Source organism: Nuphar pumila, chromosome 13 (genome assembly GCF_984573655.1).
Source record: "Nuphar pumila chromosome 13, dmNupPumi1.hap1.1, whole genome shotgun sequence".
Taxonomy (NCBI): domain Eukaryota; kingdom Viridiplantae; phylum Streptophyta; class Magnoliopsida; order Nymphaeales; family Nymphaeaceae; genus Nuphar; species Nuphar pumila.
The window spans coordinates 101,433,724-101,459,421 of NC_143261.1; the positions used below are offsets into that span (position 1 = coordinate 101,433,724).

The following is a 25,698-nucleotide window of genomic DNA, read 5'->3' on the forward strand; positions in this document are numbered from 1 at the left end:
TTTTTTGTGCCTACCGGAACCTGAACCAACTTGTACCCATGCGACAGCCCAAACCAACCGACCCAAACAGATTTAAAAACTGAACAAATTTATGCCGGAACAATTTAAACCTTACAAGGACACAACAGTCTTAATTTTATCAAGTTTACCTAATTAAAATCTTTCAAATTTAAGAAATTTTCTAATCACGACCAACCTTTTTAACCTACTTTGAACCCAACCTGATTGATACCTCATACCAATCCTGTTAGCACCCAAGGAAAACAAGAATTGCCGTCAACCAGGACTGATTCTAACCTAAAGTGTAGGTTACTCGGCACATTTGCACCTTAACAGTACTGTCGCAAAGAAAAAATCGTAGCTGTGTAACACTTGGTAGCTGCGCAACCCTTAGGTGCACAGCTACAGTGGAATGACGCTGGTCATCCATCGCGTAAGTGATGGACCACTCAGGGATGCACCTGTCTTTTTTAAAAAGATATTTAGTGACACTTCAGAACCGCAGCTAAAGGCCTGTTTGTGTGGTTTTGATGAGATTTCAGTGTTTTTTACGGGAAAAAAACACTGAGCATCCATCACACATGTGATGGGCGCTCAGGAAAGTCCCGTTTGTAGCTGCGCTCCTATGGATTCCGCAGCTACACCCTACTCTTGTCACAAATACTGCCTCTACTCCAAAAAACAGTGATTTTAATGTAATATTTTTAATGGCCGATAGCATAGAAAAAAATAACGTTATTTTTGGAAAATTGCTCACATTGAAATATCTCATTTTTTATGTGATTTTAACCCAATGTTAACACATTAAATGCTTTTACAATGCCATCATAAATGCAACACATCTTTTTCTAAATGATCATAATGTTATACTAAAACAGATCCAACAGACTTAATTAAGAAGTGTTGGTGTGTGCAAGCAGACGTATGCATTTCTTAACGTGCTTACACAAAGTGAATCACACTAGCTGTACTCAGCTCAGTAACTAGCACGAGCAGCTCATGGCCCAAATTTTTCGATTTATAAACCAAAGAGACCGCACCCAACATGAAGACCTTGGTTGCACTGGCTTAGCCTGCTATACCTATGGTGGTCATGCTGGTGGAGTTCATGGCCCACTTCCTGAACCTATTCTGTAGAGACTCCTCATTTCTCAAAGTAATGGGGACAGATTTTGCCCAAGATGGCAAGGGTGCAGGCTGTAGCCAAGGGGTTTTAACCTCTTGAGGGTGGACCATACGCCAGAGCATCAATCTCTCTCTGACACCACCACCTGAACCTGGGCTTCCGCTCCTTAAATGTCAGGAAAAGAATAAAAAGAAAGAAAAAAAGCCTGTATGTCTGATTATGTTACGTGGAACAAAGTCTCTACAGAACATATATAAATCTCTTGAAAAACATGATACCAATCTCTATTACAGAGGCATTGCAAATCGATGGATCTTTTAACAGAGGCAACAAATACATTCATGAGTATGAGCTTCAACATACAAACTCAACTACATCAATCACAGATACAACAAGATATACCAAAAGATCGCTATACAAACAGAGACGAAAAGCCTCATTCACGTAATGTGCATCATCTTTTTTTTCTCGAACAGTCGTAATGTGCATCATCTAATATTATGAAACTGGAAGAATGGTAATGTCTATGCAAACCATTTTTGTCACTGTTCCTCATCAACTATGTCCATTATGGGCTTGGTGTTCCAATCTCAAATCTATGTTTTTTTTGCCTGCAACAGAAGCACAGAGGTTAGAAGTAGAACACTTCCCATGACAAATATGGACGAAGAGCACTGCTCCAGTTTGTCTGACACACAGCACAGACTACCTCAGGCCACACGTAGCAAATCAAGGGACCAAGGTGATCTGTGCGTGAATAGATTTTTCATTGCAGATGCTTTATTTAAATCCACAGATGAATCTAATGGCACACCTTAGTAGTCAGATACTTGTGCTGAATCTTTAGTGCCTCTTTACAAGCTTTTTTCGCTTCCAGCTTACCAGTTATTTCATTCAAGATCTGGACACCAAAATCCAATCATAAGATTGCAGTTGCACACACACACACACACACAGAGAGAGAGAGAGAGAGAGAGACCTTGACAACATCATCCAGACCATTTGCCTCTTTCATCATCTGCTTACTTTTGGCCTTCAGAATGCTAGCAACAAGAAAGACTGATATAGGAACATCATGTTGCATGTTTGCTTTATGCTTCAAATTTTCTCTTTCAAATTTCCCACATTGTTTCAGATGCTTATCGTTCCCCACATTCTGGGCAGCAGCTGAAGACGATTCCTCGTACAAAGAGAATAAGTTCGGATTGTATTCCATAGCCCACATGAGCTGCACCAATTTTCAGCTTCTCAAGCCAAATTCATCATAGGAGATACTTATTTTTTTTACCTCAAAAATATGCATAGATAAATACGGTAAGACTGATCCAGTAAAATGAAACTAGATAATCCGTATGGTTCACAAAAATAAAACTTCATATGAAAAAATGCATGAAAAAAAAACATGTGCTTTCATCAATGTCACATGGAAGCTTTACTTAGCACGTGTAACCCATGCCGATCTAACGCATCGGACATGCTAGGCACTTCATGGACACAATCAAACCAATATCAAACATAGTCCGCATTGTGTAATCAATTTTATTTATTTCTTTTTCTGATCATCATTACTCATTTTGTATTCAGTTAACTTCTTTTCTTTTAAAATTTGTAATTTATTGCACTACATTCTAATTTCAACTTAGTTTTATTATTTGATGTGTTTAATTATAGTGATCTAGAATTGTTGTTTAAGAGTCTGTCCTTGAGATGATATTCATGTTTTACAGCTTTAGGTTAAGAATTACATACACACACACATCTATGTGCATACAATTGTATCCCCTCTCCTAATTTCTCACAACTGCAGTGTTGTCCTAAGCACATCCACATAATATCCTGTTCCCGCATCCATATTCACATGACATAGGTTTGCATGCCTTAATTTAAAGAAATGAAAGTTGTATCCATGACAGGAAGCTTCAAAGCAGTGTCGATCTAATGTTTCAAGTACTTTGACCATAGAAAGCACAGTACAAATGAACAATTTATTCAAAACAACTCGAACACCAGCTGATCTTAACAATTCTGAACCTGCTAATGGTAATATCGATGTTTACAAGAAAAAACAGAAAAGGAAAAAGCTGACTTGAATAAAACCTTTAGCATGACCTGGACAAGTACTGTAAATCTTGTTTGTTAACCCCAGCTCGCCAATAGGAAAAGAAGAAGAAGAATCACACAAGTGACGATTAACATGCAATTAATGCTGGTTGTTGACTTCTCTTGTTCAGAGAGATAGAGACGTTTTTGGGCTGACCTGTTCCCTCTAGATCAAGTGTATCCCTAAATGTAGGACCTGAACCCAACAAATGGCCCTTTTGGTTCAAGAGAAACACAGTCAAGAATCCCAATTTTTTTTAAGAAAAGGTAACAGAAGAAGCCCAAGCCTTATACTTCTTGGACACCGCCAAACAGGTAGGACATGAATAATATAGAACCCATTACTTTTCTAACCATCCATTTCTTCGTATTATTGTTCATTTCTGTTTCCATTTTATAATTGATCATTGTGACAAACCTTTATGCTTCATTATGACATTCTGTCATGACTTTCAGATGCGTCTTAGTAAATATTATAGTTTATGGTATGACATATTATGTAATAATTGAGATATCTAAATATATAAATATGTACCCTTGCACTACTACTCGTAAAATTGTTGCAGACTTGCATCTATGTTTTTTATTTCTGTCAGGCGACATGGTTTAAACTTTAAACTACATGGGAATCAAAGACAATAAGGCTATTGTTTTACATTCAAAACCAATTTCAAAAAAATGCACTCACAACAAAAGGAACAAAGAGTGCCTAGGATGTACCGAACAAAGAACACTATCAACATAACACCAATTCATCTTAGTTTTGACTGCAGATTCTTATGATTAGTGATTACCTCCCAAAGGAACAAAGTATCTCCGAATGAAAACTCCCTACGAAACAATACCATCAACATGCGGAAGGCAAATAGATATTCTCCTCCATCTAGCATCTCTGCCATTCGATCATTCTTTGTCATGAATTCTGGCAATCAATGGTTTCTTTTGAAGAAACCCAAATCAGCAAACAGTAAATTACATCATTGACATTCTGACAGTTCTCTAAATGTTAGAAACAGAACAAGAGCTCTGTACGAAACTCTCATGTGTGAGATATACAAAACTACAAGTGCAGAAATTGTCCAACACTGACCAGTAGAAGTTGCAACCTAGAAGCACTCCTGCCGTACGCAGTGAAATACTTAAAGTGACAGAAGAAATGGGATACTAATGGTTTCTTCTGAACACTACATGTATAGTGTTTGTGCTAATTTATCTGCATGTACACATGAATATGCATGACTAGCTATTAATTATTACAAGACTAAATTCCAAAGTTAGATTTGTTAAAATGTAGCTCCTAAAATCATTGTAAATATAAATATATATATTTATATACATAGAGATATATTTACATATAATATATTATATGTACATATATCCCTATATATATAAATATATATATTTATATATTTTTACCCGAAAGGGCATTTCTGTCATTTCCTGTTTTGCGCATATTCACTTTTAGAATATGCTGTAATTTTCTTTTTATTTTTTACTTTTGTAATTTCTTTTTTTTTCTTTTTTTTTTTTGATTTCTTTTATGTGCATTGGGGGTCCCCCAATAGAGTCGTTGGGGGTCCCCAACGGTCACAAATGTGACCGTTGGGGGCTCCCAACGACTCCTTTGGGAGCCCCCCCTTTGCACCTTCTAACATTTGTATAAATAGGGGTGTTCCCCCCTTGTATTTACTAAGCTTGAGAGTCTCAAGCATTTGCTTTTATATATTGAAATACATGCATTATTGCATGTTTATTATTTATACACTTTTTGTGTATTTTGTTCAAGTGTTGTGAGAGTGCTTTCGTGCACTTCTTTTATAAGGTTTTTATGCTTGTTTATGTATTGTCTCTTCGTAGACAATTTCACATGGTATCAGAGCTCGGTTGGTGATTGGAGATCGTGAGATCCGCCTTTGTTCGAGTGCCTCGAAAATCGTGCATTCAGATTTTTTGAGATTGAAGTGGTGGATCTTGCTTCTCAAATATTTTAGAAGGATCTTGTGCTAAGAAGAAGTTGAAACATCGTATTGGTACGTCTTCTTTCTTCTTCTCTCTACGTCTTAATGGGTGAGAAAGAGTCTCACTTTGCCCTTGGCTTTAAGTTGAATGGGTCCAACTATCATATTTGGGCCGGGAATATAGAGGCCCATATAAAAGGAAAAGGATTGTGGGGTTATGTGCAAGGAACAATTCCGGAGCCGGAACCCAAGATAACCATAATGGACGGAAATGAAATCAAGATTCTTGAGGGAGAGGAAAGGATCAAAGCTCTAGAAGAATACTCAAAGAAACACGACGAATGGGAAATGAAGAACTTCAAGATTCTTTCTTGGTTCTTCGCATCCATCGAAACGAAGATTAATGCCAACATTATCAAATTCAAAAAGGCATCGGAAGCTTGGCATTATCTCGAGAAGATGTATACATCAAGAGACCTATCTCATAAGTATTACCTTCAAAAGAAGGCCCTCTCCCTTACTCAAGGTGAAATGTCTATTAGGGAATATTTTGCCGATCTTTCCTCTATTTGGGATGAGCTCTCTATGCTTGAACCAAAATGGAGTGGAGAGGCAATTGAACTTCGCCACAAGCAACTTGAAGAAGATCGTTTCTTCAATTTTTTGAATGGGTTGAGACCGGAATTTGAGCAAATAAGGTCATCACTTCTATCCTCATTTACTCCTCCCTCTCTTGAAGATGTTCTCACCAAATTAAGTGGTGAGAAGACTCGTATGAATTTATGTAAACAAGGACCAAGTGTTCTTATGGTTCCTTGTAATTATGAAGAAAATAATGAGGTTAATGCCGTATCAAGACCCGGAAATAATGTAAAGACCTATCGTCCTCCTCACTTTAAATTCCAAAATCAAGGAGGAGATGGTGGACAAAGAGGGAAGCGGGACTATAGCAAGACTATATGTCACTTTTATAAAGAACCGGGACATATCAAGCCAGTATGTCCCAAATGGAAGAAGCTTCTTGCTATGGCCACCACCGGCGCACCACAAAAGGAAGAGGCATCATCAAGTGGGTCACTCTCGTTGAACCAAATAATGGAAGCCCTTCAACCTCTTCTCAAGGGAGCTACATCCGGTGCCGCCGTGTCTACTTCTTCCATTCCAGGTAAAGTCCCTTGGCTTTTGGACTCAGGTGCATCCTTTCATATGTCCCCAAACATGTTTTCACTTTCTGATTATTTAAAAAATGCTTCTCCATCCTTTGTTTCCACTACGGATGGAACTTCTCTTGAAATTAAAGGAATAGGTAATTTTGAAATTCAAGATTTTTTTATTCCAAAAATTAGATTTATACCTAAACGTAATTTAAATCTTCTTTCTGTTTCTCAACTCTCGGATCATGGTTGTGATATTAAATTTTCATGTGATAAATGTTTAATACAGGATCGCCTGTCCGGGAAATTGATTGGGGAAGGCTTTAGAAAAGGCGATTTATACTACATGGAATCTCTTCGAGTTCCAAAATCTTTTTGTAATGTTGCCCGAAACAAAGATATAAACATGTGGCACAAAAGACTTGGTCATCCTAATATCACCAAGTTGTCTTACTTACATTTTGCAAAAGACCTATGTAAAAGTTCATTTTCTTGTAATGACTGTATTCTCGGAAAAATGAAAAGTTTACCTTTTGAGCAAAGAACTATGTTCTCATCAAAACCCTTTGAAATTGTTCATTCCGATGTTTGGGGACCAGCACCTGTTGTCTCAAAAGGAGGTTTTTCTTATTATGTTATTTTTGTGGATGATTTCTCTAGATATTCATGGATCTTTTTTCTTAAATTCAAACATGAAGTCTTTTCATGCTTTAGAACTTTCCATTCGATGATCAAGAATCAATTTAATAGTAACATAAAGATTTTTAGAAGTGATTCTAGAGGAGAATATCTCTCCAACCAATTTAAAATATATCTTGAAGATCAAGGAATCATTCACCAAAGATCTTGTCCTAAAACCCCCCAACAAAATGGGTTGGCCGAAATAAAACATAGACATTATTGAGACCACTAGAACCCTTCTTATTTCTCAAAACATACCAAAAAATTTTTGGGCTGAAGCTGCTCTTGCTTCTGTTTATCTAATAAATCGTTTGCCTTCTAGAATATTAGGAAAAATATCCCCTTTTGAGATCTTGTATAAACTCGAATCAGATTATAATAGGTTACGAGTCTTCGGGTGTAAGTGTTTCATACTTACGGATAAGAATGACAAACTCTCTCCCAAGGCTATCCCCTGCGCTTTTCTTGGATATTCCGAAACTCAAAAGGGATTTCGATGCTATGATCTTCGAGAAGATAAATTATATGTTTCTAAAAATGTAACTTTTTTGGAAAATGAAAGTGGATTTGAAAAAAATGTTTCTCAACAAGAAAATTTTGATTATTCCTTCCTTTTTGACTTATTATCTAGTAATGATGATACATCCAGTGATGATGATATGTCATCAAACCTTGATGAGAACATTGAAAGTAATATCGAAGAGCATAACCAACAAGAAGACAGGATTTCTAGTGATCCTATAACATACTCTCGTAGAAACCAAGACACCTTTAGAAGTGCTATTGACCAATATAGTGAACTCATTCCTGTTCTCGATCACCGAAGGTCTGAGAGGAATAGGAGACCTCCCACTCGTTTTGTCTCCTTTGATTCCTTTTCGCCCCGATATAGGGCTTGTCTTAGTGCCATTCATTCTTATTTTGAACCAAGAAACTTTGAAGAAGCAAAGAAATGTATAGAATGGCAAGAAGCTATGCAAAATGAACTTAGTGCTCTTAAAAGGGCTGAAACGTGGGATTTTCAATCTCTACCTATAGGAAAGAAAACTATAGGTTGTCGATGGGTTTTTAAAGTTAAAACTAAGAGTGACGGATCACTTGAAAGGTATAAGGCTCGCTTAGTTGCAAAAGGGTATGGGCAAGAGTATGGGATTGATTATGAAGAAACTTTTGCTCCTGTAGCCCGAATGGTTACAGTTAGGTGTCTTATCACTATTGCATCTATCAAAAATTGGAATATCTTTCAAATGGATGTGAAAAATGCCTTTTTAAATGGTGATCTTAATGAAGAAGTGTATATGGATGCTCCACCTGGCATGGAGATCCCTAAAAATAAAGTCCTTCGTCTTCGAAAGGCCCTTTATGGTTTGAAACAGGCCCCCAAAGCCTGGTATGACAGATTTACCAGTGTAATGCTGGAAAATGGTTTCTCCTCATGTTATACTGATACTGCTCTATTTACTAGAAAATCTAAAGTAGGGATTGTAATATTGTTATTATATGTTGATGACATGTTAATCACAGGTGATGATATACAAGGAGTCAAGGGTATTAAGTCAGTCTTGGCTTCAAAATTTGAGATGTCAGACTTAGGTTTTCTGACATATTTTCTTGGAATTGAGGTTGCCTATTCGCAACGTGGTTATTTTCTATCTCAGTCTAAACTTGCTTGTGAGATTATTGACAGATCAGGGATTTCTGATGACAAAGTATGTGAAACTCCTGAAATTGTGGGAGCCAAAATGAAGATTGACGACGGTGTTCCTCTAACTGATCCTACTCCCTACAGACAGTTGGTAGGTTCTTTAATGTATCTTAGCATTACTCGACCCGATTTGTCACATGCTATACACATCGCCAGTTAGTTTCAACATGCTCCTACAACCGTCCATATGGGTGCTGTACTTCGCATCATCAGATACTTGAAGGGAACAGCGAATAAGGGAGTATTCCTATCCTCTTCTTCTGAATTAAAATTGCTTGCTTATACTGACTCAGATTGGGGAGGTGACCCTAGTAACCGTCACTCCACCACTGGTTTTCGTATTTTTTTAGGAGAATCCTTGATCTCGTGGCGATGTAAAAAGCAACAGAAGATCTCCTTATCATCCACTGAAGCCGAATACAGAGCCATGGCATCTACCACCATGGAAATAGTATGGATTCGACGTCTTTTGGAAGATATGGGAGTAGTTGTCAAAGAACCAACAAAGCTATGCTGTGACAATAAAAGTGTCATCTACATTGTCAAGAACCACATTTCACGAGCGAACAAAGCATATAGAGATGGATTGTCATTATGTCCGAGAGGAATACTTGAAGAAGGTCATTGATCTGCCATATGTGACATCTGAGTATCAACTTGCCGACTTCTTCACAAAAGCTCTATGTTCGCCCAGATTTCATTTCCTTCTTGACAAACTTGCGGTTATCACACCGTAAGTTTGAGGGGGGGTGTTAAAATGTAGCTCCTAAAATCATTGTAAATATAAATATATATATTTATATACATAGAGATATATTTATATATAATATATTATATGTACATATATCTCTATATATATAAATATATATTTATATATTTTTACCCGAAAGGGCATTTCTGTCATTTCCTGTTTTGCACATATTCACTTTTAGAATATGCTGTAATTTTCTTTTTCTTTTTTACTTTTGTAATTTCTTTTTTTTTTCTTTTTATTTTTGATTTCTTTTATGTGCATTGGGGGTCCCCCAATAGAGTCGTTGGGGGCTCCCAACGACTCCTTTGGGAGCCCCCCCTTTGCACCTTCTAACATTTGTATAAATAGGGGTGTTCCCCCCTTGTATTTACTAAGCTTGAGAGTCTCAAGCATTTGCTTTTATATATTGAAATACATGCATTATTGCATGTTTATTATTTATACACTTTTTGTGTATTTTGTTCAAGTGTTGTGAGAGTGCTTTCGTGCACTTCTTTTATAAGGTTTTTATGCTTGTTTATGTATTGTCTCTTCGTAGACAATTTCACAAGATTTAGCAATCTTGGAAATGGTACAAAAAGTCTCAGTTTGCCAAGATGAGAGGAATTCAAGTAGCAGCATTAACAATGAAGCCAAGAAGATCGAGAACTCTAAGAGGAGATCCGTGAATCACTAAAGCTAATGGAGGGTCTAGGAGAAAGCAGAAATGAATTAAGAAAGTTAAGGAAGGCAACATATTATTATTTGCATGTTTCAGGAACAAAAACTACACATGCAAATATCATAAAAAGTACTTAAGCTATCAGTAGTGCAGTATCTCTCTCCTTTTGTTTCTGACCTTCTAGCTCAATCATTTGAAGGACATCTGCATGGGATAAAATCTGAGGGCCTAGACTGTTAAATTGTATATACATATAATGTATATATATAATATATATGTATGTATTGTATACGTATATACTGTATTATATATATAATATACTTTGTAATTATTTTTTTCTTTTCTTTATTTTTTGTATATCTGACTAGTCAACCTAGGGTTGACTTAGCTGTTGGAGCTAGACCAACGGCTACAAATAGAGCCGTTGGACTAGCTCTAACGACTCTCTTGGCTCTCTCTATTGTATATAAAAGGGGAAGATCCCCTTCATTCTTTGTAATGCTTCTTGCATTTTGGGTTATTAATAAAATCATATTTTTTACATTTGTGAGCCTTCTTGTGTGTGCCCTTTGTGGGTTTTGTGAGTGTGGCCTTAGTGGCCACTTTTGTGCTTGTCCATTTTGATCTGTCCATTTTGATCCTTGGTGGACACTTTGTTCGTGATTGAAGGCCCTTGTTTCATTACAAAGTTTGTAATTTGCTCACACTTCTACCATGAAGAGAATAGGCAAAGAGGCTGTGGATGCTTGAAATACAAATAAAGGAAAAGATTTCATAGTTCTTTAAGGAAGCTCCCGAATGAACATGGTTGCTGGGTAGAAAGCAAAAATAGCAAATATAATGCTTGATAAATTTGTAGTGAAATTGTGGTAGAGCCTGTTTTATATATATATATATATATATATATATATATATATATATATATATATATATATATATATATATATATATATTGTTTATTGTTCTACTCATGTAATAGGTCATGCCTTCTAGGGGCATTTTTGTCTTTTCACAGGATGCAATAGGTCCTGCCCATTAGGGGCAGTTTTGTATTTTTGTTTTTGTTTTTTATTTTTTCCCTTTTTTTGGTTGTTTTTCCCATTCTAGCCATTGGGACTAGCCCAACGGCTAGTTGGACTAGCCCTTTTGCATCTCTTTAGCTGTATATAAATGGCTCTCTCCCATAATGAGTGTATGCTTCTCTTGAGCATTTACCAAGTGAATAAAATATTATTTTTTATATTTTTAGTGCTCTCTTGTGTGTAGGTGAGCTATTGTGAAGTGTGCCCTTGGGGCCTTGTTTTTGGAAGTTAGAGGCTTGTGTATTGTCTTTGTGGCTTTGTGTTTGTGCGCTACATTGTGTGCTCTTATGAGCATTGTGATTGTTCTTGTATTTGGGTTTTCATTTCAAAGCCTCACTGCAGAAATGCATAGCTGACATATCCTAGCCACCAGTTTCTTCCCTATCTTTATGATCCATTTGCTAAATGCTTATGGATTCACACCTAGGGACAGATGTTGTTATAGGTAGTCAGTATGCTTCAACTATGAAGCATTGGCTTCACAAGGATAAGGCCATTTTAGGGCTTGAGAAAGTTGACTGCAGCTTACCCCTGACCACACATATATTCAGGCTGTGCTCAGGCTTCAGATGCAAATTTATCTGAATAGGCCTGGCACATGCACATAGGCTCAGGTAGATGACTTTAGAGATGTTTGAAATTAGAGATGTTTGAAAGGAACAACCTGGGAATTTTGAAAGGACAATACTTTTGACTCAAATTGCATGTTAGAAATGATATCCTTTGTCTCAGCAGAAATTTCCTACATAAGCAACAATTGTATAGAGACAGCTAGAAGACTAATCCACTTGGTTGTCAAAGCAGATATTCAAATATAGTGATTCAAATGATCAATTTATGAGTGCTCATAGATTAGTTAACCTGAGAGCAATTGCACTGGGAGGCTGTGGGCTTTCTGCTGCTTTCTTATCATTTTCTCCATTACTCATTCCCAATTCTGGTAGACCTATGAAAATACGAAATCTATGACGGGCTTTTGTGTTTTTCATTTTTTTTCATAAGGAATTCCAGTTCTCTCGGAAAAGCAATATGTTGATCTATTGGTACAGCCAATTAACGAGGCAAACACTGGTCATTGTACAAATGACTACTAAGATATTGTGTCTCATATGCTTCCAGCCTTCCAGTTGATTTAGGACTCGCCTGCTTTGGACCAACTCTCACATGTGCTAATCAGAACATCATTTAGATTGCCAAGAACAAAGTTACTTGGGAGAACAAGCATTCTATGTCAATCACCACTATGTTTGTTAGAAGTTTTTCAGAACTGTTTGCTTTCATATGTGACTTAGTTGGACCAAATTGCTGATTTAGTCACAAACCTTCCGTTGGTACCACTAGAGTTTTTAGGGGGTGCACAAGTGTGAGGTTATCACCCTCCTCTGCCATATTGTATCATTCTATTATTCTTTTACAAATGCACACTTTTAGAGGTTTCTATCTTTTTATTTTCTCATTACTGATATATGAATTGAGATAATGAATTAACTTGCACATTGAACTGAATATGAATAGTCGGAAACTCCTCTCTCAAATTTCCCCAGTTACATACATAAGATCACACAAGATTTTCAGAATTGAATGCATGAATTTTCACTTGTTTCAAGATCATGTTGAGTTGGGGGGAGGCACTTGCAATAATTCCAGAAATATCAACCTTTATACAGATCTGCAGATTAAAGCTACCCAAAAGAAAAATTGTCATTACCCATGTAACCTGGGTACATGGATGGGGCACAGGTCGGTCAAACCCAACCCAAACCCACCTTTTTTAGGGTAGAGAGAGAGAGAGAGGACAAGGGGTTTCATTTCTTTCCAGTTTTCCCCCTTTTCTTTTACGGGTTGGCAAGAGAGGAAGGGGGGATGGTTAGAGACAGAGAGGGAAAAGGGTGGCACCCCTCATTTTCTTTTATTAAAAAACAAAATTATTATAATTTATATTAAATTTATTGGATATGGATCTTGATTCAATCCAAACCCACAACTCTCTCTCTCTCTCTCTCTCTCTCTATATATATATATATATATATATATATGTGTGTGTGTGTGTGTGTGTGTGTGTGTGTGTGTACCACCGTACCTGTATTTTTCAAAATTGTCATGTTGTACCCCCTTCGTGCCCCTACCCAAACCCAAACCAAAACTCAAACCTAGAGATCTATAGATTCTATACAGGAATATATAGCCAAGTCCAGTGAGAGTTTTTAAAATAAAGGTATTCCCCTGATGAATAACATAATTAATAGTGTGCACTAAAGAAAAGAACCTTGTAAACAATAGGACAAAAACAAATGCAAATGTCCAACTTATGATGCAATACAGTATATACGTTCATGAAACAGTGTATGCAATTTAAAAACGATCATTGGGTGAGTGGTCAATATAAGTATGTGTTGCAAATTATTTTCATTTTAGTGCTTTAGTGACTGGATATTTTAAAAACCCATACTATTGCAATATAATATGCAGGAAACACACTTAAAATTGGCTGTAACAAATACCATGAAGGAAATCAAGAACCGTTTCTAAAAGCATTAATGAGTCATACCTAGGTGCTGATGGAGCTTAATGTCAACTGATTTGATGATTGATGATAATCTAGTAAGTTCTGATTGAACTCCTATAGAAGTTCTGGTGCTCCTAAAATTTCCTCGCTTTGTTGTTCCCAAATAGAAAACCATTGATCGTAAGTAACAGAGAATACATATGAACAAATCAAATGCACAAAACATCATCATGCTTGCCAATAAGAATTCCTATATCTAAATTGAACCAACTATGGTAAATGACAATTAACAATAACAAAATTGACAAGTTCATATAGCATGCAACCAAATCAAGATTAATTTGGATAGTTTAAAAACACCGGCCAAAGAAACTGTAGCAACATGCGAACACAACATAATCTTGTGATCTTGTTCAAATATGAAACTATTAACAGACAACCGTTCTGCACCACCATGGCTGCCAAAAGAAGGAATTACTGAAAACTTCTAAAAACCAAGAACTCAAAATAACATATTTAAATGATCGAGCAAGCAACTAATAACCTCTATTAAGCTATGCCACAGGGACATGCCAAAACCCAGGCATGTCCCACATGATATGACATGGGACAGAGAGAGAGAGAGAGTATAAAGTGATGAATTCACATATGACTTGAGTAAACAAGATTTCCAGGAGCTTCTCAACATCCAACCATCAGAACTCAAGTTCAAATGTAAGCTTCTCACTTCCTTCCCCTTCAAACTCAAAAGTTATTAACTTAGTTTCCCATTTCTTTATCATAATATCAGAAACTCAACCACAAATTTTTACGCATTTTATTAATTTGGTTTCAACTCTAGCTACTCAATGTGCTTATTTGCTTCCATTTAGTCAGAAAGATTGGTGCTCTTCATGATGAGTTTAGTTGAATTAAGCATATTTTTTTCCTTTGAATCAGATTTCTATTTGTTGTTTACTGAATGGTTTCATTGTGCTATAAGGTTACTGTTCCACATGTTGAATTTGAAGTTGGCACGTGATAGTCTTCTGATAAGCTTTTACCTTCTTATGAACTGATCGTGAAGTTGAATTGAAGCGGACTTTTTGTTGCATTTAGTTAATAAGACAAATCGTTTTCCTTATACTGGAGAGGTTTCACTTTGAATATACTAGCAACGGCTACCTGAATTTCACCTTTCATCTACCCAGGTTAAAAAAGTTGATCCAAAGGCGTAGTGTGCATGGCCAAACAATGGTGCTCTTATGCCAAGGAGCACTTCTGATGTTACTGGTGATGAGTGGTTCTTTCATTTCATGTGATATAACATCTATACATACATAGACATGCAAACATGTCCTCATGTCCTAGTTTCCAAAATGCTGGATCCACACACACACACACACATGTGCATGTCCTTGTGTCCTAGTTGTTTCAAAATGCTCAAATCCATATTCTGTACTCAAGTTATCTCCATATCCGTGTGAAATAGCTGTTAAGTAGCTACTAGCAGCAACATGAAAAAGAGCCACATCATTTTACAGTACCAATACTATTCAAAGAAAAGAAAACAGATGTTAAAGCAGTGCACCCCCCACAAGAGGATGAGAACAAGTAATTATGTGTCTATATAGGTAAGAGGCCACTCTCACCTTTGGCTTGAAGTATCAAAGGTTAAAAAAAACCAATGGTGGTGGAAAGAACATGCTTGTCTTTGTTTGATATAATGACGACAATCTATTTGTTAATAGTACTTTGGGAATCTAAAGAATCTTTTCAAAATGGTTAGGTGTACTTCTAAAATTTACTGAAATATCCTCTTTCTAACTAATACGAGGTACCAAAATATAATTTAAAAATTGAAGAGGGTCAAAAGACTTGGCTACTCCCCACCAAAGACCATCGATACTAAGAACACTTTATATGCAACATATGCACGTATCACAGATATACACAAGCATGCACACACATACAATGAGATAACCTAAAATAGATAACCCTGTACTTTAGATTTTACAATGCTGCTAGTTTCCACCTCAGTCCAACATCATGACAGTCAAAAATCGCAGGCCAGGTATATTAGTAAGGGCAATCCAGTGCCATACTGTAAATTATGCTTGTTTTGATGTCCTATTGTACACATATTAGGTGCACGGAACAGTAATTTTATTTCAAATTACTAACCCAATGGCATTTTTGTAATTTTATCATTTGGGATGTATAAAAAAGAATACAAAATGCATGATCCTATGTTAAAGTGTGAGCTATTCAGTTGTCCAAACACTCATTCCTCACACCTCCTTTCATCTTTTTTTCCTCTTCTTGCACTTTTAAAATCAAAATTTAATATGGTGCAAGAGCAACCAGATTGGATCATGCCTGGATAGGTCCAATCAGTCCTTTTCACATTTTTCTGTTTTCAAATACACTTATTCTTTCCTTTTGGTTCTCAAGCCTACACTGCTTTAGTATGAGATACCTCTGTAAGACTTCCAAAGATACTCATGCTGCTTTGGCTGCTGGTATAGACTACTTGTCTACATGAGGACGTGGTCAAAGAAACCCTTTTTGAGGGAAATGCTATAAGAGATTTAGGAACACAATCCTGTAGCAGAACCACTCTAAGGAAGTAAAGCAAGGTTCAATATCCAACTGATAGATTAGTGAAATACAAGAATTCTGGCATTGAAGTATTAACACTAGCTTCATATTGACAGGAACACTCGGTGATGGATTAATACATGCAGGGAGTAGACACTTTTTAACATTTATCAGAGTGAAAGCCTAGAGAATTTGATTAATCCACCTTGAAATCAAGAAAAACAAAGCAACATTTGGAAGAGGAGGATGCAAAACAATTTTCCCCAAAACAGACTATAACCACTACAATCAAAACTATAGATCAAACAGAATATCAACACAATAAACTAAAATGTGTCTCTCTATTAGATGCACATAAGAAAAGGCTATATAACACAAGAAAAAGATAAGAACAATGGAGAAACATCAAAATCAAGAGACATGCTAATCAGGGTACACAAAGCAAACAGATACCAGTCTACGCATAATTCGCTCAAAGCACCAAAAAGCATCTGCGTCATTCTCAAAAAGAACCACCATTGGAGAGCAAAGATCACTCATCCCTGCTCAATAATGTTTCAATAACCAAATTAGCATATCAAGATAATAGTGAATCATCAATACAAAATGAGATGACTTTGATGCCCAACTTTGAAGTTTGAACCCATAAAGCAACAATACATGTTATCAGTTGCTCACCTTGACAATATCCAACATCCTTATCTACCCATGCATAGATTGCCAAAACATCCCAAAGCTTTGCTTGATTTTCTTGACTCTCATAAAATACAAGCATCCGGTCTGTGCGAACAACATCCAGACCTGTCCATGTTGAACTAGGTAAGCATGATGTGCACAGATAAGTTTCCATGAACATTAACTTGAATAGTTCATTTCTAAGAAATGTAGCACACCATAAATATTCTCCATCAAGCAAAAGATTTTGTTAGTACTCCTCATGCACATAAAGAATAGGACAGTAACATTTGAAATCTAGGAGATGCAGTGAGACTTCCATATTTAAATAAAAGGAAGTACTGAAGAGCACACACATACACATCCACTAGCAAAGAAACTTGCAGAAAAGCAAAACAGATCCATCTGTTCTCTTCAACACAAAAAAAATGCAACTTCTGGTCCCAAATAATATAACTTCACTTTTGTTTTACTTGCTCTTGAACTTGACAAAAAAAGAAGAAACACCAGGCTTGAATACAAATGAGGATAATAGATCGAAAAAATATATAGTAAGAAGTATGTGCATGAACTTAATATCGCAAAGTTCCACCTTGTTCGATGGTTGTCTCAAGTAAGAGGGCCGTAGAAAGCCACCAACCAAGCAAAGGGCATGGCTCTAGGTGAAGTTCCACATGCACATATGGTTTTCCAGGAGATGGGAAGGGAAGGGAACTCAATTAGAAATTCATATCATGGCTTCATTGTGAAACACCGATTTTTTTTCTCAATCCAGACAATAGTCTTCTACCAAAGGTCCAAAGGCATCACCGTGTTCTTTTCCACTCATCTTTCAGTCCCCCTTGAAAGGTGATCCACCATGGACTCCCACAAGACACATTCATTAAACATGCATGATTCAACCGATATTAACCATGCAAGACACTACGTTGCCAAAGTTCCCAAAATGGGATATTAAAAAAGATATGGATGCCTCCAAAAGTAAACCTGTGCTGTCACCAACACAACAATCAATAAATTCAAAATCTTGGATATTGATTGTGCCTTGAATAGAATCTTGCTTCCAATTTAAGAGGGAAAAAACACAAAAAGTAGAATCAAGTGTCCATCTAGCAAGAAGGCCATATCATACACCATAGAATGAAACATTGACTCATCTTCCCCCAGATTCAATTTCTGAAGCACTGCCACATCATGCATTTTAGATGCGACAAAGTGTCTCCATATATGTAGCATCTATCTCCATCATTCATGAGGAAGTTCCCTACTTAGAAGCTGCTTACAAGAAGCACAGTTACGAAAGAGAATCTTAGATTGTCCTAACAAGAAATAGGACATGGAACATGGTTAAATTAGCTTAAATTTATGGAAAGACATTCATAAGGACCCACACAAAACTAGAGATAGAGATAATCACAAATTGACCATATAAATTGAAGCAGGCCGCAGGGGCCAGGGTCAAAAGGTTCAGTGAGTACGAAATGGGGGTTGATTTCGATACAACAAGTGCTTCCTGACTTGTAGGAACAGCTCATAAAAGATTCTTATTTCTATTGCAATGCTGATATGAAATTACTGACAAAATGAGAAGGAATACAGAAAGTGGAACACTGAAAGCAAAAAAAAATGACAAGTATCCATAAATTTAACATTTTCGATGAAATTAAAATTCATCAGGTAACACTTCATCTTAAAGGAAAATTTTCTAGAATTCCTGACAAAATATAGGGCATAAATTACCTAAGGGATAAGAGTAAAAATATGAAGATTCAATAGAACATAGAAGACTGAAATTGACACTCACCTAAAATGTAACCAAAGTGGACATATTATATAATGAAGGGGAAAACCCACAAGAGTGAACAAGAAAGACATCAGACACGCGTCAAAAACGCGTCCAGCATCGATCTACAGGAATTAGTGGCGGTCATGACCGCTGCTAATTGTCTGGGCAGAAAAACGACTTTTAGTGCCGATCGCGACCGCTGCTAAAAGTTGTTTCTAACTAAAAAACAATGCCCAATGCTGATCGTGTGGCACGTGTCCGATAACAGTGGACAAAATGATTGTCCACTGCTATGGGTTACTCATAATGAAGGTACCATTGACTAATATAAGACCAGAAAACTAGCCAATACATCCTTGTCTTCCATTAGAAACCATAGAGGTGCCCCAAAATAAGGATTTTTCACGTGCACAGATAACAAACTACAAAGAGTATTGTGATAATTTCTTCCTTAATGCAAGCGTTAGATTCTTAAGAAAACTCTTCACAGACCATTCTTGCTGGAAATCATATCAAGCTATACCTTGACTAGACATTGGTACTTCAATATCCTAATTTAGGCTGCTCCGAACTAAAGAAAAAGCGTAGAAGTTTTTACCAGCCATAATCCTCACACAGTTGCAGTGCAGAACTGGCTGCCTATCAATTTTGAAAATCACTGTCAAATGCCAAGACAAAAGAACCTAGATCACAGATTCCAGGCATGATACAATGAGAACCTTTTGGGAAAAACAAAAAGAGCCAATTGCATTTCAGTGAACCTGATCAATACAGATGTCTAACTGAATTCTCAACTTTAAGCATTACAATGATTACTCAAGGCCCAAAAAGCAAGCAGAGAATCAATGACAAACAAGAATTAAGACAAAAGGGAATAACAAGGCAATGAGACAAGCGACAAGCGCCATGTGTTCTACCAAGAAACCTGTTTACATAGTGAACGGATTTGGTATTTAGATATTACACAGAAAGTCTAAGCTAAACTCACTCAAATGAAAATCAAGGAACCTTTATAATAGCCGAAAACCAAAGAAAGCATGATCATATAAAAATTGCACTACCCCCCTCAATATTGTGATTGAACATGAAGACATGAACTTGATATACAAAATATGAATTTATAATTAAGTTGGAACATCAAAGGGAAAACAAAACATCACCTATTTGATGCAACGTTCGTAACCATTGAATGACTTTCTCATCCAGATGAACTTTTTGTGAAAGGCAATTAACTTTTGTTGAGGATCCATCATAAGAAATATCCGTGGGTGAAAAATCATCAATAAAAGGGTTATGGCTATTTTCTGCATTCAAAGATGAATCTCCATTGGATCTTGCTTCTGCAACTTCATCTGATTCTTCAACGATGGGCTGGCCATCTTCAGAGATAACTGGTGCAGTGATAAATTTTCCACTACCAATGGTCGGTTCCATCTTTTGGCACTCTGCTTTCAACATAGCATATTGTTCTCTGTCATAGGCAGTAGAATAACCAAACCATAAATTCACAAAAAAAGAAAAAGTAAAAGGACAGGAAAGAAAAAAATATTTAATGCCAGAGAAATAATGATTGGAACTAAGAACTATATAGTGTGCCAATAGCTACGCCTTGAAAACTAACTTCCCCCTCAGAAAGGATAATAATACTCCAAATATAGACAGACAAAGATAATAATATAGATATGTCATAACAATAGAATGGAGACTAATATATGATTGAAAAAGATATAGCTACCTCCTTTGCTGTCTCAAAGTGCTCCGCTGATCAAATGTAGTGTTGGGATCATAACAACCTAAGAGAAACTCCCAGACTACGCCTCTGATTGAAGGATGAATACCCTGCTTAAAGAGAAGTTTAACATATACCTCTCAAACCATACAACCAGAAAAGAAAACAATATAACACAACCAATTCGTCTGAAAGATGAGAAGCACCATACCAGCAGTTAATGTTATGGAAATCAAGCAGAAATATTGATAGTGGTTAATAATACATAGATAAATCATAGTCACCTGTATCGTTAAAGGTAATTTCTTGGTGAGGGTATTTCTCGGAGAGATTTTCAAAATTTGATAAATCTCGGGAAAATCTCAGGAGTTTAAAAAAATGAAAAAATATAAATAAGAACAAAAAAGCTAAGAAAATAATAAGTTTTGCATTATTTTTCTTTCAAAAATATAAAGAAACATGTTTTAAAGGTTTTAAAATATAAAAGAAACAAAAAATAGGAAATGCAAACTTAAAATTTTAAAAAAAAAATCTCAAAAAATATCGCAATATTTTGAAAATGTCGCGATATATTCCCGATATTATCGTCTACCTTGAAATAGATGATAATATCGCGATATTTTCAAAATATCGGCAATATCGGTGACAGTGGTATATATATAGATAGATAGATAGATAACAAAATAGGTGATAAAAATCACTTGAAACTTCAGGAAATTATTTAAAGCATCTGATTTTTACTGTCTAACATACAAGAGGACCCAGACTGTTCACAATTCAACACGTAGAAAAGGTTAAGGAAAAAAGTAGCAACAAAAACTGCATAGTTTGTTGGGACATGCAAAGGCAGACAAATCTTAAAATTGCCACCTAGTTTCAAGCAGTCAATGACTACAAATTTCGGACTCACATCTTTATGATTTAGTATTATTCTCAAAATACTGTTTTTCTTTCCATACCAACTGAATAACAAGAAATTAAACTTTTCTGAACTAGAGGTCATCAGATCTTAAAATGTAGACAATGACTGATCAATTGATTCAAATTCCTTCTTACATCAATGTACACTCTCATTCAGCTATTGAAGATTTCCTTTCCTCTGAATTGTTCAGAAATTCACAATTGATGCTAGACAGCTGCAGAATAGGACTTCCATTAGGTTATCCTTTAACAAAAGTTAATAAGTCGAATAGTTTTTATAAAGGAGCATTTGTTTCACCGCAAAAAGTGGGAAAGAGGCCCTCTTTCTCATGGGTGTTGAAACAACACCCTGTGAGATTGAGGTATTGGGCCCACCAAATTCATACGAGACACTGCGTGTCATATAAAAGCGGGGCGGAACCACCTCGAAGAAACAACATTCCCATGGGTGGGGGCATATCATATGACCCAGCTTTCCAGTGGGGGCATGTGTAACAAAGACCACCCTAAAAGAACTGCAAGATTTGGAGAAAGTTCTCAATCCAGCACAGATTACCACAACTTGTAATTTTGTTAAGATCTCTATATTAGAGTTTTGGTCATGTTTTTTATTGTTAAGATATATATATATATATATATATATATATATATATATATATATATATATGTGTGTGTGTGTTGTAAACCGAAATACCCAGCAAGGGTATTTCGGTCTTTTATTGTAATAGGCATCAACCCATTAGGGGCTGACAATCTTTTTCTTTTATTTTTTTTTTGTATTTTTTGTTTTTTCGTTTTTTGTGTTTTTGGGGCAGCTCCAATATAGCTGTTGGAGTCTGCTCCCTAGTAGTCCATTTGTATTATAAATAGGCCCTTTGAGGCCTTGTATTTCTAACTCATTTTTTAGTAACTCTATGCAATAACAAATCTGTTAGACCCTTGTGTGGGTGGTTTGATGATTCAATCAAGTATTCTACTTGATTGAAAGTGTGTTCTTGCATGTTTATTGGATTCAATCCATTTCATTACATGGTATCAGAGCTTTGGGGGTCCAAAAGCAATTTTTATAGGAAAGTTCGTGACAATATCAAGAGGAGGATCGTGAGCTTAGCGGATACAACAAATCGTAGATTGTTGCGTCAAAAAGCGTGTCATCTCTCAAGAAAGTTTTTTATTACTTTTTCTTTCTCTTCTTCTCCCCACTCTCTCTTTCTCTACCCTTTTTCTTCGCATTGTAAAGAAATGGAGAATGAGAGGGAAGTAATAGTTTTCATTCTCGTACGCCTAAACGATACAAACTATGTGATGTGGGCATCCATAGTAAAACACAAAATATGAGAAAAAGGACTATGGGGTTTGGTGGACGGTACCGAAAAAGTGTCAAAGTTCATTATTATGAAAATTGAAAATAGAAAGGAGGTTGCTCTTCAAGGGGAGGAAATGGGTAAAGTTGTTTCCGACTATGAAAAAAATGGAAAGAACGGAGGATGTGCCATTCCAAAATAATTGGATGGCTCATCAATATTGTAGACATCCACAAATGTTCTAGCTTGGCGAAATTTGATTTCACTAGTGATGCGTGGAAATATCTTAAAGGCATGTATAGTCTTAAAGATATTGCACACATATGCAATGTTCAAAACAAGCTGAGAACCATGACTCAAGGAGAGATGAGCATTAGATAATACTACAATGCACTCTATCTTCTTTGGGATGAATTGACTCTTCTTGAGCCAAAGTGACATTGCCCACAAGATGCACAACTCCGTGAAAATCAAATTAAAAAAGAGCATTTCTACCAATTTATTAATGGGCTTAGACCCGAATTTGAAGGAACCAAATCGGCTCTCCTTCATAGAGGAGGTATCCTTTCCATAGTAATTGACTATGAAAGAGAATAGATTAAAAAAGCCTTTCGTTTTAAAAGATAAAAAATTCGTGTTTGCCATGTCAAAGCCCGAAAATCATACTAGAAGCTACAAACCTCCTCATTTTGTAAAAAAATGAGAATGGAAGAAACCCCAACTATAAGAGAAATGAAAAGAGGGGTGATCATGAATACAAAAAAGGTGAAAAGATAATTTGTTATCATTGTTATGAACCGGGGCATATCAAGCCTTTTGTCCTAAAAGAAAGAAGGATGATCATAAAGAAAGAGTTGATTCGGTTGAAAGGAGTGAGATAGACAACTCGAAGTGCATTGGCTCACTTTCTTTGGCTCAACTAATGGAGGTGCTACAACTCATGCTTAAAGCTCAAGCTCCATCTTTTTCGGGAGCAGCCATACCTACAAGTGGTGACTATGGTAAGACCTCTTGGATCCTTGACTCCGGTGCTTCTTTTCATATGACACCAAATGAGTCCATATTGTCCAAATATAAGTTTAACCCAAATGACTCTTATGTTTCAACTGCCGATAGAACATCTTTGAAAATCAAAAGTTTTGGGATTTTTCAAAAACATCTAATCTTTCACATACCAAATATTAGAGTAGTACCAAAATTAAATTTAAATCTTTTATCAGTTTTTCAAATTACGGATCATGGTTGTAAAATATTATTTTCATCTAATGATTGTCTAATACAGGATCTCCAGTCTGGGAAGCCGATTGGGCGAGGCCATAGAAGAGAAAATCTTTATGTCGTAGACAATCTTGAGTTACCAAAACAACTGTTTTATAATTTTGTGGAAAAGAAAGATATAAAAATTTGGCATAAAATACTAGGACATTCTAGCGTGACCAAATTACACTTGTTTTCATTTCTTTTAAATTATAAAGAAAGAGATTTTGTATGTGAAGATCGCATTCTTGGCAAAACAAATTCTTTGCCCTTTGGACCAAGACATTTTATAACTAAGAACCCATTTGAATTAATACATTCAGATGTATGGGAACCGACTCCAGTCATATCCAAAGGAGGGGTATCCTATTATATTGTGTTTATAGATGACTATAGTAGACATTCTTGAATATTTTTTCTAAAACAAAAATCGAAAGTATTTGAGTGTTTTAAAAAATTCCATTGTCATATTAAGAATCAATTTAAAACTAATATTCAAATCTTTAGAATCGATAATGGGAGATAATTTGTGTCAAAAGAATTTGAAAATTATCTTGACCTAAACGAGATTATTCACAAAAAATCGTGTTCATACACTCCTCAACAAAATGGACTAGCCGAGAGAAAACATAGACACGTTATTGAAACCACTAGAACACTTATTGTGTCTAGAAATGTTCCAAAAGTTTTTTGGGCCGAAGCCGCCCTTACGGCAGTCTATTTGATAAATATAATGCCTTCCAAAAACATTGAAAATATCTCTCCTATTGAAAAACTTTTTAAAACGTCTCCCTGATTATAAAAGGTTAAGGGTCTTTGGATGCAAATGTTTTATCTTTACCAATAAGAATAACAAACTTTCTCCAAAAGCAATCTCGTATTTTTTTAGGCTATGGCGAAAGTCAAAAGGGATATAGATGTTATGACATTGAAATAAACAAATTGTATGTTTCTCGAAATGTCACTTTTCTTGAAAATGAAATTGGTTTTTGCAAAGAAAAAATCCAAGAAAGTGGTGACTACTCGTTTTTTTTACCTTGTCAATGAACATGAACGACGTGAAAATATTCATGACACACATGAGAGTAGAAACAAAGACTTGCATAATGCAAGTGAGAGTATGAATGGGGGTCTTAATGATATATGCCCATTTCACAATGATATGCAAACCTATGCTCGACATACCGAAGATCATCCACTATGTGCTTTAGAAAGACATTCTCAAAATCAAGAAGTAGATTCTTCTAGTCTTAGAAAATCCATAAGAATTTCAAAAGCCCCTATTAGATTTATATCATATGATTCCTTTTAACCAATGTATAGGTCAAGACTAATAGTCATACACTCATATTCCAAACCACAATCTTATCATGAGGCGAAACATCATCTAGAATGGATTAAGGACATGAATGATGAATTAGAAGCCTTGAAAAAAGCAAAAACTTGGGAAATCCAAACATTACCTAAAAGAAGGAAAATTATAGGATGTAGATGGGTGTACAAGATAAAGACCAAATGTGATAGAACATTAGAACAATACAAAGCTAGGTTAGTAGCCAAGGGATACAACAAACAACAACAACAACAACTACGCCTTCATCCCAAAACAATTGGGGTCAGCGATATGAACCAAAAAAGAAATTCATTTTGGGTCTTCCACATGAATCCTTTTCCTCCAATCATTTCTATCCAACGCCATGTCCTCGGTGAGGTTCAAAG

At 36.0% G+C, this 25,698-nt stretch overlaps 1 protein-coding gene across 1 annotated transcript in view; it reads right to left on the reverse strand.

The window, feature by feature from the left end:
- Positions 1-1,439: 1,439 nt before the first annotated feature.
- Positions 1,440-25,698, reverse strand: part of LOC149819499 (rab GTPase-activating protein 22-like) — a 31,829-nt gene continuing 7,570 nt past the window's right edge. Inside the window, exons 3-11 of the mRNA XM_089985110.1 lie at positions 20,504-20,607; positions 19,929-20,239; positions 16,986-17,108; positions 16,761-16,849; positions 13,770-13,875; positions 4,021-4,118; positions 2,106-2,354; positions 1,941-2,027; positions 1,440-1,737 (exon numbers count right to left, since the gene is read on the reverse strand). Coding sequence (XP_089841236.1) covers positions 1,723-1,737; positions 1,941-2,027; positions 2,106-2,354; positions 4,021-4,118; positions 13,770-13,875; positions 16,761-16,849; positions 16,986-17,108; positions 19,929-20,239; positions 20,504-20,607 — 1,182 coding nt within the window. The 3' untranslated portion in view covers positions 1,440-1,722. The remainder of the gene's footprint in view (positions 1,738-1,940; positions 2,028-2,105; positions 2,355-4,020; positions 4,119-13,769; positions 13,876-16,760; positions 16,850-16,985; positions 17,109-19,928; positions 20,240-20,503; positions 20,608-25,698) is intronic.